The 17,947-nt window shown below is 39.4% G+C and overlaps 1 protein-coding gene across 14 annotated transcripts in view; it reads left to right on the top strand.

Moving 5' to 3' along the window:
• Positions 1-15,016, top strand: part of CCDC83 (coiled-coil domain containing 83) — a 74,576-nt gene extending 59,560 nt beyond the window's left edge. For 2 of the 14 annotated variants that reach the window (XM_054241395.2, XM_054241392.2), the window contains 3 exons: positions 4,277-4,356; positions 4,892-5,094; positions 8,021-15,016. In XM_054241395.2, the coding sequence (XP_054097370.2) occupies positions 4,277-4,356; positions 4,892-5,094; positions 8,021-8,182 (445 nt within the window). In that variant the 3' untranslated portion in view covers positions 8,183-15,016. Of the gene's footprint in view, positions 1-443; positions 445-1,233; positions 1,329-4,276; positions 4,357-4,888; positions 5,095-8,020 lie in introns of all 14 variants that reach the window. The other 12 variants (XM_078340104.1, XM_035264092.3, XM_054241391.2 and 9 more) reach the window with 7 other exon arrangements.
• The last annotated feature ends 2,931 nt before the right edge of the window (positions 15,017-17,947 follow it).

Here is a 17,947-nt window from a genome sequence, read left to right as displayed (position 1 = left end):
TAATATATATAAAGTATTTTGTAAATGTTTGTATCTGTAAAAAGTAATTTAAAATTTTTTTTTTAAAAAAGATGATTTAATTCTTCAATGCTCCAGCCAGATTGCAGTAGTCCAAAAAGAAAGGGACACACAAAATGGTCATGATGAAGGTATAGGATTATTACTATTGATCACTGGTACAGTGTAAACTTTGCTTGTTTTCTTTTTTTGCAATGCACTGTAGTCACAATAGCCAGCACATAATGTGAACATCATAACTGCCAACCTTCAGGAACCTCCAGGCCAGCGTGGGGAATGGTCATGAAAATAAATACATAACAGTACAGCAGAATATGGAGGAGGTAAAGCCTTAGCACAGAGGAGGAGCTGATCCACTTTCTGGAAGTTTCATAGAGGTTATCTGGGCTCCTGTGGATTCTAGAATTACTTCTTTTGGTTGAAAGAGTCAGAACTACTCCGTAGGCCAAGAAAAGAGCTTGGCATTCCAAGTCACATTTGTTCTTGCACACAAGAAACCAAGTGGTGTTTATGGTTTTATATTTTCAGTTAGTTTTCCTTATTTGACAAAAATAGTCTTAATTCTATTAATCTTGACAGAAACCTAGGGCCCTTGAATATAAAATTAAAATTCAAAATGGCACTCATAATTTAGACAAGTAGTCAATACAAAAAAATAATCTAAATAGTAGTATGTTTAGGAAGAGAGAGGAAGTCACATAAATGTAGGGTGCATGTGTGCAAGTAAAGGAGAGAAATGTCTAGTCTAGGCATTAAAGCAGATGTTAAGTTGAACCCGGTGGAAGAGCCAGGAGCAATTTTCCACACAAGTAGATCCTATTGTTTGTGAGACATGGAAAAATACTATTTGAGACATGATCATGTATTTGTTATTTATAAACTTTCTATTGTTTTCCAAGAAAGGTGGATACAGAAAAGTTATGGGTTCTTTGTTTGCCAGGCTAAATGATACGTGTCAGATACAAGATTAGAGAAATTAAAAGATACGCTGGGTGGGGCAGGATAGAGAAAGAAGTCATCTGCCCCCTTTGCATAATTATTTGTGTGCTTCAGATAGAGTCGATACAAATATAGATGAGGTAAGGCTGAATGAGGATTGATTACTGAACTCCTGTACTTCCAGTCTTTTGAGCCGATGCCCTAGAGGGCCTGTAGTGCTCACTGTTGCCCAGTCGGCAATGCTTGCTTTTGCCAGTCCTCCTCTCTGTTATCAAGTCTCCAGTGTTACATTCCTATCCCACCTCTAATCCTCATTATCTGCTGCTGCTACTGCCTTTGGGATCATTTCTAATCTCTGCCAGGCATTGCTGGTGTGTGGCTTCTAACTACTGCAATACCTGCTGTCCACTGCCCTCTTTTCTGAACTGGCTAAACTTTAGGAAAGAGCTACCCTCTAAACAGTCAGCCCCGTGTCTCTACATGGATCAGCTCAGTCTGGTATATTTGTTCTGACATGGTTGTAAAGTGCTAATAATTCTAAAAAAGGGAATTATTTCACTGGCCAGAGGGGAGTTGGCAAGAACAGAATGGGAGATTAAGAAACTTTTAATGGGGATTTTCATTTAGTTGTTTACTATGCAGTATGTAATTTAACCTCATCCTCACACTTCCCCTCAAAACTCTTCAGTAAAATTCACATTGTTCATCAGTGCTTTAGGGGTTGGTTTTCCTTACTGAGAGGAATGGAGTGCTTAGTCTAGCTTCAGAGTTGGAAGAAATGAAATCAAAATCTTTCCAAGGGAAAAGAAACAGCAATGGGTGACATTTATAGGAATTGATAAATGTGTTCTTGCTATATGCCTCCACAGTACCCTGAACTTTTCCTATGTAACCAACCTTTATGACACTTTTGATTACTTATTTAATGTCTGCTTCTTTACTAGATTGTAAACTCCTTGCGGCAACTGTTTTGGACATTTTTGAAATAACTGCATAAAGAAACAAGAAAATCTGAAACCCCTCAATTATCTACTAGACTTCTTATGCAGAAAGATAACCTGAGAGTACTCAGGAGCTTTTACTGTACCCATTTCCAAGCCAAAGAAATATTATACACATTATATATATATATATATATTTTTTTTTTTGGAGATGGAGTTTCGCTGTTGTTACCCAGGCTGGAGTGCAATGGCGCGATCTCGGCTCACTGCAACCTCCGCCTCCTGGGTTCAGGCAATTCTCCTGCCTCAGCCTCCTGAGTAGCTGGGATTACAGGCACGCACCACCGTGCCCAGCTAATTTTTTGTATTTTTAGTAGAGACGGGGTTTCACCATGTTGACCAGGATGGTCTCTATCTCTTGACCTTGTGATCCACCCGCCTCGGCCTCCCAAAGTGCTGGGATTACAGGCGTGAGCCACCGCGCCCAGCCCTATACACATTATATTTTTATGGTAACTGCCCCTCCATCTCTTTGTTGAGAATTAAGTTTTGTATAATACTAGTAGGTTGAAAATAAATAGACATGAACAGTCCCCAATGGACATAGAAGAAGTTCTATTTCCAATTTGGATGAGGAATGGGATATTGTGGTTAATGGAGTTATCACATTTCCTATGCAAAGCTACTCAAACTTTTTTCCATCGCAACTCACATAGAATGTCATAGGATTTGTTTGACACACTGGGGCAAACAGATGAGGCAACTGTCAGCCAGAGGTGACTGCCTGGGACTCCAGCGCCACATGGCTGAGGCTAAGTGGGTCAAAACCTACAAATATAACACTAGCTTACCACAATAACATCTTTTAAATTATTTTTCATATCATTAAGTATCAAGTGTTGCTACCCTGTAGCAGTACAGAAATGACAGCAAACTAGCGATTAATAGAAAAAGCTAGATTCCTGAAGGTTATGGCCTTTAGAAAGATCTTAATTGTTCACAATGGTAAAACTAGGAAAGAAAAGAATTCTATAGCCTCAGACATGTCTCCCTGCAGAACACAGCTACATGCCAAACTTACCTTTACTAAGATACCTTTACTAAACTTACTGTAACTAAAGTTTGTAGGTTTCATAGATGTAAATATTGTATGTAGTTACAGTATTTGCTGGAGCCATTACCATCTGGATAACACTTTATTCACGTTCTTTAAATAACTGACAGCCCCTAATTTAGGGGATTCACTTTGGTTGCTTAGAGCTTCCAAGCATGAAGTTTGTTTGCACATTTGCAAGAGTTCAATTACTTCATGCTGTCTTCAGGTAAACCTCATGGAAATGCCATACACAGTTTTCAAGGCATTATATTTTCTGATTGAAAATTCAGTGGCCATTCTAAAAATGAAAGCACAGAATTAAACCATGTAGAGAGAGCTACAACAGCATGTAGATATCAATTCACTGGGCTTGCAGCTGAAGCATACCACTAAGTAAAAGCCAGGACCTAGATGGCATCTTGGATTCCTACTGCTCGATTTCTCCTTCTCTCTTCTCAAAACCAGGTCTTTCAGGCCACTATCATTCCGCACCTGAAATAATACAATGACCTGACTGGCACCATGCTCACGCTCATCTTTTGAATTTTGTGTTATTCCCTTATTTGGAATATCCTTCTCTCACCCCTTGCTCTTCCCTGCAAGCATCTTCAGGTTCCAGACTGTATAGTCCATTCTCACGCTGCTATAAAGAACAGCCTGAGACTGGATAATTTAGAAAGGAAAGAAGTTTGACTCACAGTTCCACTAGGCCTCGGAGGCCTCAGGAAACTTAGAATCATGGCAGAAGGGGAAGCAAACACAACCTTCTTCATTTGGCAGCAGGAAGAAGTGCAGAGCGAAGGTTGGGGAAAAGTCCCTTATAAAACCATCAGATCTCATGAGAACTCACGCACTAACATGAGAACAGCCTGGAGGTAAACACCCCCATGATTCAATTACCTCCCAGCTGGTCCCTCCCACAACATGTGGGGATTATGGGAACTAGAGTTTAAGATGGGATTTGGGTGGGGCCCAGCTAAACCATATCAAAGACTAGGCTCAGGTTTCATCCAGGAAAACTTTCCTTCATCCTAAGGCTGACTCAGGTGCTGCTGCTTTCTGCATCCCAGCATTATCACACTATGCTAATTACCCATCATGGTAATTAGCATACAGTGACTTTAAAATACTGTTAGGCTGTCTGCCACCCCAATGGGCTTTATGCTCCTCAGGGTAGAAATATGTCTCATTTCTCTAGCACCTAGTAGAGAGATACACCCTAGTAAGCATGCAATGCAATATTTATTGACTGACAGACCGGTTTTCTTACTTGTTCTTTTAGGCGACTATATCTTACCCAAGCTGCTGGACTAGAAGTGCCACCTGAAGAAATGTCTTTGGAATTGCCAGAAACACATACAGGTATTATTTTATTGCACTAGTGATGATACTTTTTCAAACTCTTGTTTTCAATTAAGAAAACACTTATCTATTGTGAGCAGGTGCCCCACATACAAAAGCTATTCAGGGAGTAGATACCTGCCAGCTCCTCTAAATTTATCCTCTTGCAGGGCTTGTCCTAGTCTATCTCCTCTCTGTAATCCCACTTTCAAATGAAGGTCACCATGTTCCACAGTAAATTAAATAAATACTGGCGAAAAGGGATGAGGGATGGTCTGTTGTCTACACTGGCAAGGTTTAGGGCCCTATTTAGCTAACCAAAATGACAACATATACATAGACACCCATATAATTACTGTAACTTAATAGCTAACAAAATGTAATACAACTTAAAATTTCTACAAATGGGACTCTCTCTTACTTTAATGCATAAATTCTACATTTGCAGTTCTCCAAGTTCCATCCAATTAAAAATGTGACAAAGTATGTATTGAATTTTTATATTTATATTTTCAAAATGTATACATAATTAATTCCTTTGTATTCATCCAAGAAGAGAAGTCAGAACTGCAACCCATCAAAGCAGAAAGTGGAAACACGATGCACTCATCAGATGAGATCAGGACCTTACATCTTAGTCATGAAAAGAGCATCACAGATCTCCAGTATGTGAAGACAGTTGAAGAGGAAAGCTCATGCACAGAGTCTGGGGACACTGATGTGAAGTACTTACTATATGAGGATGAGAAGGATTTCAAGGTAAGATTCATAAGAACTTAACTTTGACTACCAAGAAAATGCTGTTTTATTAATTGATAAAATTCACCTAACGTATGCATAGTGTAAATTAATTCCATTTGCAGTTATTAGTAAAATTGGCCCACCATTCATTTGGATACTATTTTCACTCTCATTTGGATACTATTTTCACTCCTACACTTGCCTAATTTGCTATCTATAGGCCTCCATTACTAGTATACAGAGTAAGTTATCTAATGCTACATAACAATCCCTAAAACCTAGTGGCTTATAACAATTACATATTCTCTCTTGGGGCTCTGTTGATTAGAAATTCAGGAAGGGCTCCACTCGACAGTTCTCACTTGGTGGACTCTCAGTTGCAACCATATGTTGGCTAGGTCTGCACTCAACAGAAGGCTTGATTGGGGCAGGAGTCTTCACTTCCAAGGTGGTTTATTCATGGCATGTTGATGCTGGCTAAACTGAGTGCCTCACTTCTTCTTTACATGTGCCTCCCCACAGGGTGTTTTGAATTTCCTTTGTTATAGTGTGTCTTTTCCCCGATCAAGCAATTCTAGAGACCAAGATGAAAGCAGCAATGTGGCCGTGGTGGCTTATATCTGTAATCCCAGCATTTTGGGAGGGTGAGGTGGGTGAGTCACCTGAGGTTGGGAGTTCAAGACCAGCCTGGCCAACATGGTGAAACCTCATCTCTACTAAAAACACAAAAATTAGCTGGGCATGGTGGTGCATGCCTGTAATCCCAGATAGTTGGCAGGCTGAGGCAGGAGAATTGCTTGGACCCAGAAGGCAGAGGTTGCAGTGAGCAGAGACTGCACCACTGCATTCCAGCCTGGGGGACAGAATAAGACTCCATCTCAAAAAAAAAAAAAAAAAAAAAAGGAAAGAAAGCAGCAGTTTGTATGTCTTAGCCTTGGAAATCATACACTGTCACTTCCATCATATTCTACTGGTTGATCCAGTTACAAAGTTCCATCCAAGGGGAAGGAACATAGCTCCTACATCTTGATGGAGGAAGTTCAGCATCACATTGTAAGAGAAGCACTTGGAATATGATAGGAATTAGGCTATCTTTGGAAAGTACAAATTGCCACACATACCATTCATTAAAACCTGGAGTTTTAAGCCTTTTAATTTTAAAACTTCTTTCTAGTCCATTCCAGTTAGTCCCACAGCCATCCCTTGTTATTTTCCTTCTTGGTACTTTAAAAGTTCCCCTAGAATGTAAAGTCTGGTAGTGAAAAAAATGATGTAAGAAAGCAGAAGAAACTGAATAGACCAACACAAACCATTTTAACTAACTACAATTCAATACTTCTGCCAACAAGTGATGATTTAAAGACTAAAGTTCTAGTTCCTCTAACACTGAAACACCTCCATGAGTATCTTAGAATCATGACTCCTGGATGTCATGATAATCTCAGGCTAGTGGACAGTTGTCTACAAAATCCCCAAATTGCATACCATTTGGTTGAATGAAAGACCTTCTTACTTTCCATGCAAGTTTTCAATGTAGTCAAATTGCCATGGCCATGGTTTATTACTTGAGAATCCTCCTCCCAGTGATTCTGAAATATGTGATAGATCTCTATCAACTTACTTTTCTCCTGTCTTGCATTTATCACAGCTACATATTTTGAAAGCTAAATAGAATTATATACATTTTGAGAAATAAGACATCACCTTCCTTTTTCATTCTTTGATTCTTCTAAATTCAAATAAATATTTATTGAGAGTCCCACAACATGCCAGGTCCTTGTTAAATGCTTGCGCCTTTAAGGGAGAGAATAGCAAGAAATCTCCAACATGCCTATACAGCAGCCCTTACCCCCAAATCACTTACAGACTTGTAAAAGACAGGTAAGAAAATCAACAACTACCATTTAAGAGTAAACAGACCACATGTACCTATGTCCCCAATCAGTCTGTGAGCTTATCATTGCACCCTAGTACTTGACACGGGGCTGGCATACAGTGAACACTTGGAAAAGATTTGCCGAAGAGTGATGTTGAACAAATTAAAAAGCAAGAGTTATGGCAGGGGAGACTTCCCAGAGGAAGGGACATTGGGTAGGGTGTGAGCTCTGTCCACCCAGTTTTGGGTTGGCTATGGAATTTCTTATCAGTTAGACTTCTAATTCTGTTTTTTGATAGCTTAGACTTGTAAACCAAAAGGTATCTGAGACAGGTCTCAATCAATTTAGAAGTTGATTTTGCCAATGTTAAGGACAATACCTGGGAGAAAAAACATGAAATCACAGAAACAGTGTGTGGTGTGTGCCTTTCTCCAAAGATGACTTGGAGGCCTTCAGTATTTAAAGGAGAAAAGTGGGCTGGAGGGGAAAGCAGGAGGGTATGGTCATCCACATGTGGCAAGAGAAAAGGAGCAGTTAGAGAACAGTCAATTATGTATTCACCTCACACTTTACAAAAGATCAGGTGCACACAGAGTAGCTACCTGTGGAGATAATTAACCTTTTATCTGTAGCTATCTGCTTAGAACAAAAGGAAGGGCAGTCGCTTACATGACTCAGCTTGCAGCTTAATTTTTTCCTTTTGGCAAAGTGAATTGGGGTCCCATGTTTTTATTTTCCTTTCACAGACTATAGTTAGTTTGGCACTAACTATAGACAGCATCTCTCCCCCATTAACTCACTATGAGACAAGCTTGCCAGCCTTGCTGCCTGCTTTTTGGGAGATCTACTATGTATGCCCCACAGGGTGTATAAGTTTACCGAGTGTTTTGGGTTTATTTTCCCATTTATAGTGGTTCTCATATTTCCTGTGTTATACAGCATCAAGCAATTAGGGGGCATGAAGTCTGTCAGATAAAGGCCAAATGTAATAAAGAAAGCCTAATCTATCAAAGGCGATAATTTGCTGAATCACCTCTCCTATTCTTTTTCGTGTCTGTTCACCATAGGATTATGTAAACTTGGGCCCCCTGGGAGTGAAGCTTATGAGTGTGGAGAGCAAGAAAATGCCCATTCATTTTCAAGAGAAAGAAATTCCAGTCAAATTCTATGAAGGTATCAGGAGCCCAGAAAGCCACATCACGTATAAGATGATGAAGTCTTTTCTCTAAGGCTGAAATCTGCGAAGGAAACACAACTTTTCCTTATAAATATTCTTTGGGAACTGAAGTATATTATCTGTTGCCCATTTTACTTACACTTTGCCTCATTTTTAAACCAGCCGTTATTGTTAAAGGTCATAATTACATTTAAAATCAAAGTTCCAGGTATTCAGCTATTCATTTACTTGCATGGTATGAGTAACCACAATGGAAGCACACTTTGTATTTCTACATTGAAGAATTCAGAAGTATGACAGTGGGTTTAAGGTGGTCTCTGACATTCCTTTTCACACACACACATACACACACATACACAAAGCCACTGATTAACCTGTGATTCCAATATGAAATACTTCCATTAGAAATGTTTCTAAGAAAAACTTAGAGGTTTGCATAGCATTGTCTATATATCTTTCCCTCTGAGGATGCTCAATGTAATGGACACCATTCAAGCCAATTCTTCTTAGTTTAACCATGTGTATTAGTCTGTTCTCATGCTGCTAATAAAGACATACTCAAGACTGGGTAATTTATAAAGGAAAGAGGTTTAATTAATTTACAGTTCTACCTGACTAGGGAGGCCTCACAATCATGGCAGAAGACAAATGAGGAGCAAAGTCACATCGTACATGGTGGCAGGCAAAAGAGAGCTTATGTAGGGGAACTCCCATTTGTAAAACCATCAGATCTTGTGAGACTTATTCACCACCTCAAGAATAGTATGGGAAAAACTTGCCCCCATAATTCAATTACATCCCACCATGTCCCTCCTATGACATATGGGAATAATGGGAACTATAATTCAAGATGAGATTTGGGCAGGGACACAGCCAGACCATATCACCCTGTTTATAATGAATATAAAAAATGTTGGGAACAAATATACTTGAAAGTGTTAATTAGTTGTATAAAAATAGTCCACTGAGAGGGAGCACTCCCTCCCTCCAGGTATATCTAAACTACCATGTTCCTATTCCAAGAAAATACCACTTCTCTCATGGCTACCACAAGCCAAGGACACTGTGACTATCTGGATGTGACATCAGCATTCCATTTGGATCCTTGAGACCAGATAATACTACCATGTGTCATATTTCTGTAATCTTTAGTGATATAAGGATTAACTAATCATCAATGGGGGGTGTTACTGGCATTTAAAGGAAGGACAATTGTGCAGCACTGTCTTGAGCCCACAGAATATTAGCACTGCTGCTCCCTCAATCCCAAATGCTGCTACCTCAACACTTCTCATTGCAGAAGTCAAAAACACCGGTCATGTTTCCCAATACTCCTTACGTGATAGTACCATCACCAAGTGAACATCTTTGAGTTTCTCCTGTACTTTATTTATTATTTTTGGAGCCAAGAACGCTGTCACCCAGACTGGCATGCAGTGGCACTATCATAGCTCACAACATCCTGAAACTCCTGGGCTCAAGGAATCCTCCTGCCTCAACTTCCCAAGTAGCTGGGACTACAGGTCTGTACCACAAAGCCTCAGCCTCCCAAAGTGCTGAGATTACAGGCATGAGCCACCACCCAGCCTCTCCTGTACTTTAATCTCCATTGTGTTTAGTGCTTCCCTGGACCCTTCCCGTTCTCTCCCATAACATCTAAAAAAACAATAAGACAAATGCCATTGTTGAAGGTGTAAACACCCAAGGGGTACACCTTGCCTACTGCCTAGACAGAGCTGATTCATCAAGACAGGGAAATTGCAACAGAGAAAGAGTAATTCAGGCAGAGCTGGCAGTGCGTAAGACCAGAGTTTTATTATTATTTATTTTTATTTTTTTGAGAGAAGGAAAGGAAAAAAAAAAGGAGTGAAGGAGAGGAAGAAAGAGGAAGAAAAAGAGGGAGCGAGAATGGAAATGTTGCTTTATTCTAAAAAAAATTGGGTATTAATAATGGCCAATCAATGTTTCATTTAAACCTATGAGTAGGTGTGATGTGGTATTGATAAGAATGTATATTTTGTGTATTTAAAATGGAGAGCTCTATAAATATTTATTAAGTTTACTTGTTTGGGATCTGAGTTCGAGTCCTTGATATCCTTATTAATTTTCTCTCTCATTGAGTCTAAGTCTCTATGTATCTGGGTGTTAGGATCGTTAGCTCTTGTTGTTGCATTGATCCTTTTACTACTATATCTTTGTTGCTTTAAAATCTATTTTATCAGATATGAGAATTGCAACTCCTGCTTTTTATTTATTTATTTATTTTTGCTCTCCATTTGGTTGGTAAATCTTTCTCCATCCCTTTGTTTGAGTCTTTGTGTATCCTTGCATGTGAAATGGATCTGGATGTAACATGCCAGTTGGGTTTTGGCTGTGTCTTTTGATTGGGGGATTTAGTCGATTTAAATTTAGGATTACTGCCATTTGATGTTAACTGGCTGTTTTATCCATTCATTGATGTAAATTCTTCTTTATGTTGGTGCTCTTTACTTTTTAGTATATTTTTAGAAAGGCTAATACTGGTTGTTTCTTTCTATGTGTAATGCTTCTTTCAGAAGCTCTTGTAAAGCAGGCCTGGTGGTAATAAAATCTCTGAGTACTTGCTTGTTCATAAAAGATTTTATTTTTCCTTCAGTTGTGAAGCTTAGTTTGGCTGGATATGAAATTCTGGGCTGAAGGTTCTGTTCTTTAAGGATGTTGAATATTGGCCCCTACTCTCTCTGGCTTGTAGAGTTTCTGCTGAGAGATCTGCTGTAAGTCTGATAGACTTCCCTTTGTAATTAACCTGACCTTTCTCTCTGGCTGCCCTTAGTATTTTCTCCTTCATTTCAACCCTGGTGAATCTAACGATTATGTGCATTGGGGTTGCTCTTCTTGAGGAATATCTTTGTGGTGTTCTCTGTATTACCTGGAGTTGAATGTTCTCTTGCTTTGCTAGTTTAGGAAAATTTTCCTGAATAATATCCTGAAGAATATTTTCCAGCTTGGATTCATTTTCTCTGTTGCATTCAGGTACACCTATCAAACGTAAATTTGGTCTTTTCACATAGTCCCACATTTCTTGGAGACTTTGCTTATTCCTTTTTATCCAAGATTATTTCTCGAATCTTGTCTTCTCATTTTATTTTATTAAGTTAGACTTCGACCTCTGATATCCTTTCTTCTGCTTGAACAATTCGAATGTTTAAACCTGTGCATACTTCTCGGAGTTCCTGCATTGTATTCTTCAGTTCCATTAATTCACTTATATTCCTCTCTAAGTTGTCTATTCTCATTAGAATTTCGTCAAACCTTTTTTCAAAGTTCTTAGTTTCTTTACATTGGGCTACAACATGTTCTTTTAACTCACAGAAGTTTCTTATTATCCATCTTCTGAAGCCTGATTCTGTTAATGGGATGTGCTCATTCTCCATCAAGTCTTGTTCCCTTGTTGATGAGGAACTGTGATCCTCTTTAGAGGGAAAGGCGTTCTGATTTTGAATATTCTCAGCCTTTTTGCGCTGGTTTCTTCCCATCATTGTAAATTTATCCACCTGTTGTCTTTGTAATTACCAACTTTCAAATTAGGTCTCTGAGTGAACATCCAAGTTGTTAATTCCCAGGGCCAAAATATGAGCAACCCACTGTGCCGGCCAAAACAGCGGTGTTAAGACTGATGGTGCTTTTCTGCCTGGGAATCTCCAGTCTGGCTTCCTTCTTGAGTCCATAATAGGCGTCTCTGCCTTCCCGGAGCTCCAAACCTCAGTCAGAAGGGGAAACCAGTCCCATTTACTCTGCACCAAGAGCTGCCACGCTGAAGTGCAGGCACAACTGCTGCGCCGGCCACAAGAGTCACGCTGGCGACCCGTGGAGCTCCTCCACTGGGAATCTTCTGCTCCGTGAGCGACCAAAATTTGTCTGAAAGTGTGGCGTCCTCTCATTCTCTGAGGTTTCACTGGGAGCTGCAATCCCGAGATGTTAGCGATCAGCCATCTTGGATCCTACTCCCAGAGTTTTATTATTACTCAAATCAGTTTCCCAGAGCATTCAGGGAGCAGAAAGGATAGCAGGTGGGTTGGGGGAAGCCAGTGAGTTGAGAGTGCTGATTGGTCAAAGATGAAATCATAGGGAGTCAAAGCTGTCCTCCTGCACAAAATCAGTTCCTAGGTGGGGGGGGCCACAAGATCAGATGAGCCAGTTTACTGATCTAGGTAGTGCCAGCTGACCTATCATTTATTTGCAGGGTCTGCAAAATATCTCAAGGAGCAATTTAGAGAGGATCAGAATCTTCTAGCCTCCAGCTGCATGACGCCTAAACCATAATTTCTAATCTTGTGGCTAACGTTAGTCCTACAAAGGCAATCTACTCCCTAGGCAAGAAGGAGATCTGCTTTGGAAAAGGACTATTATCATCTCTGATTTAAACTATAAACTATAAACTAAATTTCTCCAAAAGTTAGTTCAGCCTCCACCCAAGAATGAACAAGAACAACTTGGATGTTAGAAGCAAGATGGAGTCACTTAAATTAGATCTCTTTTGCTGTCTCAGGCATAATTTCGCAAAGGCAGTTTCAAAGATTTCTTTTTGAGACAGGGTCTCACTGTCATCTTGGCTGGTGTGCAATAGCATGATCATGGCTCACTGCAGCCTTAGCCTCCCAGGTTCAAGGGATCCTCTCACCTCAGCCTCCCAAATAGCTGAGACCACAGGAGTGTACCACCATGTCCAGCTAATTTTTTATTTTTTTGTAGAGATGAGGGGGGTCTTACCGTGTGACATAGGCTGGTCTTAAACTCCTGAGCTCAAGTGATCATCTTGGCTCAACTTCTCAAAGTGCTAGGATTACAGGTCTGAACCACCATGCCCAGCCTGTTGAAGGTTTCTTTTGCTTTCTGGTCTTTACTGGCACCTGGGTAAATAGGAAAATTATGGCAGAAATAAATTAGTTTTTTGAGCCAGTGAGAACAAGGACACAATGTACCAGAATCTCTGGGACACAGTTAAAGCAGTGTTTAGAGGGAAATTTATAGCACTAACTGCCCAAAGATCTAATATGAATACCCTAACATCACAATTAAAAGCACTAGAGAAGCAAGAGCAAATAAATTCAAAGGCTAGCAGAAGACAAGAACTAAGATCAGAGCAGAACTGAAAAAGATAGAGACAAAAAACCCTTCAAAAACAAATCCAGGAGCTAGTTTTTTTTTTTTTTTTTTTTTGAAGATTAACAAAATACATAGACCAATAGCCAGACTAACGAAGAAAAGAGAGAACAATCAAATAGACATAATAAAAAATGATAACAGGGATATTACCACTGATTCCACAGAAAAACAAACAGAAAATACTATAAATACCTCTATGTAAATAAACTAGAAAATCTAGAAGAAATTGACAAAATCCTGGACACATACACCCTCCCAAGACTAAACCAGGAAGAAGTTGAATCCCTGAATAGACCAATAAAAAGTTCCAAAATTCAGGCAGTAATTAATAGCCTACCTGCCAAAAAAAAGCCCAGGACCAGATGGATTCACAGCCAAATTCTACCAGACATACAAAGAGGAGATGGTGTCATTCCTTCCGAAACTAATCCAAACAATAGAAAAAGAAGGACACCTCCCTAACTCATTTTCTGATGCCAGCATCATCCTGATACCAAACCTGGCAGAGACACAACAAAAAAAGGAAATTTCAGGCTAATATCCCTGATAAACATCAATGCAAAAATCCTCAATAAAATACTGGCAAACTGAATCCAGCAGCACATCAAAAAGCTTATTAACTGCAATCAAGTCAGCTTCATCCCTGGGATGCAAGGCTGGTCCAACATATGCAAATCAATAAACATAACCCATCACTAAACAGAACCAATGACAAAAACCATGATTATCTCAATAGATGCAGAAAAGCCCTTCAATAAAATTCAACACCCCTTCATGCTAAAAACTCTCAATAAGCTAGGTATTGATGGAAAGCATCTCAAAATAATAAGAGCTATTTATGACAAACCACAGCCAGTATCATACTGAACGGGCAAAAGCTGGAAGCATTCTGTTTGAAAACCAGCACAAGACAAGGATGCCCTCGTTCATCACTATCATCAGAGTGAACAGGGAACCTATAGAATGGAGAAAACTTTTGCCATCTATCCATCTGACAAAGGGCTAATATCCACAGTATACAAGGAACTTAAACAAATTTACAAGAAAAAATCAACCCCATCAAAAAGTGGGCAAAGGATATGAACAGACACTTCTCAAAAGAAGACATTTATGTGGCCAACAAACATATGAAAAAAAAGCTCATCATCACTTGGTCATTAGAGAAATGCAAATCAAAATCACAATGAGATACCATCTCACACCAGTTAAAAGGCAATCATTAAAAAGTCAGGAAACAACAAATGCTGGAGGGGATGTGGAGAAATAGGAAGGCTTTTACACTGTTGGTGGGAGTGTAAATTAGTTCAACCATTGTGGAAGACAGTGTAACAATTCCTCAAGGATCTAGAACCAGAAATAGCATTTGACCCAGCAATCCCATCACTGGCTATATACCCAAAGGACTATAAATCATTATATTACAAAGACACATGCACATGTATGTTTACTGCAGCACTATTCACAATAGCAAAGACTTGGAACAACCCAAATGCCCATCAATGATAGACTGGATAAAGCATATGTGGCACCTATACACCATGAAATACTATGCAGCCATTAAAAAGGGATGAGTTCATGTACTTTGCAGGACATGGCTGAAACTGGAAACCATCATTTTCAGCAAACTAACACAGCAACAGAAAGCCAAACACCACGTGTTCTCACTCTTAAGTGAGAGTTGATCAGTGAGAACACATGGACACAGGGAGGATAGCATCACACACTGGGTCCTGTCAGAGGGTGGGGGACTAGGGGAGGGATAGCATTAGGAAAAATACCTAATGTAGATGACAGGTTGATGGGTGCAGCAAACCAACATGGCATGTGTATATCTATGTAACAAACCAGCATGTTCTGCACATGTACCCCAGAACTTAAAGTATAAAAAACAGAATATTATTATAAATATGTTAAATAAAGCAAGAAAAAGATGAATAAGTAAAAATATGAAGAATTTCAATGGAGCATTAGACTATAAAGAACCCAATGGACATTGTAGAAATAGAAATATACAAAATCAAAAAGTAACAAATGGGTCTAATGGCAGGCTGGATATGGAAGAAACCAGGAATAGTGAAATTTGGGACAAGTCAATATCCAACATCTAAAAATATTCAAACACAATTCCAGAAAGAATAAAGAACAGAAAGAGCAGAACACCATGGTAATGAACGTGTGGGATTAAGCAGTGCAACATACATAACTGTAGTTAGCGTACAAGGAAAAGGGGTTGTAGAGATAAAGAAGAAATATTTGAAGACATAATGGCTCAGTTTCTCAACGCCAATTAAAAACAACGTACAGATTCAAGTTCTAAAGAACTGGGACATGGAAACTAACAATAATGCTGTTAGCAGTGGACAGTCTGTATGGGTCTGCAGCAACCTCAATTCTTGCCTCCTCAGGAGCAAGAATTTGACCCAGGGGCATAAGGCAGAGGGAGAGAACAGGGCAAGTTGTCGAGCAGGAGTGAATATTAAGAAGTCTAGAGAGGAATGAAAGAAAGAAAAATACACCCGGAAGAGGGTCAAGCAGGTAACTTGAGAAATCAAGTACACGGTGTGACCCTCGACTTGGAGTTTTATATACTGTCATGCTTCTGGGGTCTTGCATTACTTCTCCCCAATTCTTCCCTTGGGATGAGCTGACTGCAAGTGCAGTGGCTTCCCAGCACTTGGGAGGGGTTGCACGTGCAATGTGTTAACTGGAGTTGTATGCATGCTTACTTGAGGCGCTCTTACTTTACCAGTTGAACGTTCTACAAGGTCATATACCAATTAAACTCCACCATTTTGCCTCTTAATGTGCATGCTTGAACCCACTCACCCAACTACTGACAGGAAGTTGCTGATCACCAGTTTCAGGTGTTTCTATCTAATGGGAGACTGCCTTTATGTGGCACCAGTTGTAACCAATTATTATATTATTTTACTTTTATTTATTTATTTATTTATTTTTTGAGATGAAATCTGGCTCTATCACCCAGGCTGGGGTGCAGTGGTGCAATCTCAGCTCACTAGAACCTCCACCTCCTGGGTTCAAGCAATTCACCTGCCTCAGCCTCCCAAGTAGCTGAGAATACAGGTGCCCACCACCACACCCTGCTAATTATTTTGTATTTTTAGTAGAGACAGGGTTTCACCATGTTGGCCAGGCTGATCTCAAATCCCTGAGCTCAAATGATCCACCGGCTTCAACCTCCCAAAGTGCTGGGATTACAGGCATAAGCCACCATGTCCAGCTAATTATATTTTAAAGAGACAGTTAACAACTGCCTGACTATCACCTGATGGTTGTCTGATGTTCCTGGTGGTGGGGAGGTGGTCTCCTGCCCTGCTAATGTCTGCCTGACTACCTACTGTAATAATGCCATATCTTGAATGGGGGTCTTGATTTGGCAAAAACTAAGCAAATCTGAATAAATGTATAAACTTTAGATAAGAACAACATATATTGGTTTGTTAATTGTTTGAAAAGTACCATACTAAAGACAAATATTGATACTAGACAAACTGGGTGTGGCATATATGAGATCACTGTACTTGCCATCATTGTTTTTTGTAAATCTAAAACCTTGAAGATAATAGTTTGTTTATAAATAAATAAGCAGTCACAGACTGCAAAAAGATACTCCATGGGCCAGGTGCAGTGGCTTATGTCTGTAATCCCAGCACTTTGGGAAGCTGAAACCAGAAGACTGCTTGAGTCCAGGAGTTCAAGACCAGGCTGGACAACATAGGGAGAACCCTTCTCTACATATAATAATTTTAAAAATTAGCACAAAGTGGTGGAGTGTGACTGTGATCCCAGCTTCTCAGGAGACTGACATGGGAGGATCTCCTGAGCATGGAGGGTGGGGCTACAATAAGCTATGAGTATACCACTGCACTCCAGCCCAAGTGATGAAGTAAAACCCTATCTCAGAAAAAAAATATATACTGCACAAATATCAATCAAAAAGAAGGTAGTGTGACTAAACTAATATAAGACAAAGTAGACTTTAAGGCAGAAAGTATTAAGATAAAAAGAAAATGAAGAAAAATATAATATTAAATTAGCCAGTTCATCTGAATGACAGAACAATACTAAATTTGTATGCATATAATAAACATGGTCTCGAAATATATAAAGCAAAGTTTACCAAAGTAAAAAAAGATAGAGTAAATTGTATGTTATATATATTTCAGAATAAAAAAGAAAAATACAGACTTGAAGATCTTACCACACTTCTCTCAAGAAGTTATAAATCAATTAGATACAAATTAATATGTTAACAGCTTTCTAATACACATTCCTTTCATGTGCACATGAAACATTTATAAAAATAGACCATATGCAAGTAATAAAGAAGTCACAACAAATATTCTAAAAACTATAATCACATAGAATGCGTTCTGTGACAACTATGGAGTTTTATTTTTTCAAGACAGAGAAAAAATTAAAAACTCTGTCTCCCAGGCTGGAGTGCAGTGGCACAGTCTCTGCTCACTGCAAACTCAGTCTCTCAGGTTCAAATGATTCTCCTGCCTCAGCCTCCCCTGGGATTACAGGCACCCACCACTATGCCCAGCTAAGTTTTGTATTTTTATTAGAGAGGGGGTTTCACCATGTTGGCCAGGTTGGTCTTGAACTCCTGACCTCAGGTTATTCATCTGCCTCAGCCTCCCATAGT

The sequence above is a fragment of the Callithrix jacchus genome, chromosome 10 (assembly GCF_049354715.1).
Source record: "Callithrix jacchus isolate 240 chromosome 10, calJac240_pri, whole genome shotgun sequence".
NCBI classification, from domain to species: domain Eukaryota; kingdom Metazoa; phylum Chordata; class Mammalia; order Primates; family Cebidae; genus Callithrix; species Callithrix jacchus.
The sequence above is the reverse complement of the archived record's forward strand: the minus strand, read 5'-3'. Positions and strand labels throughout refer to the sequence as shown.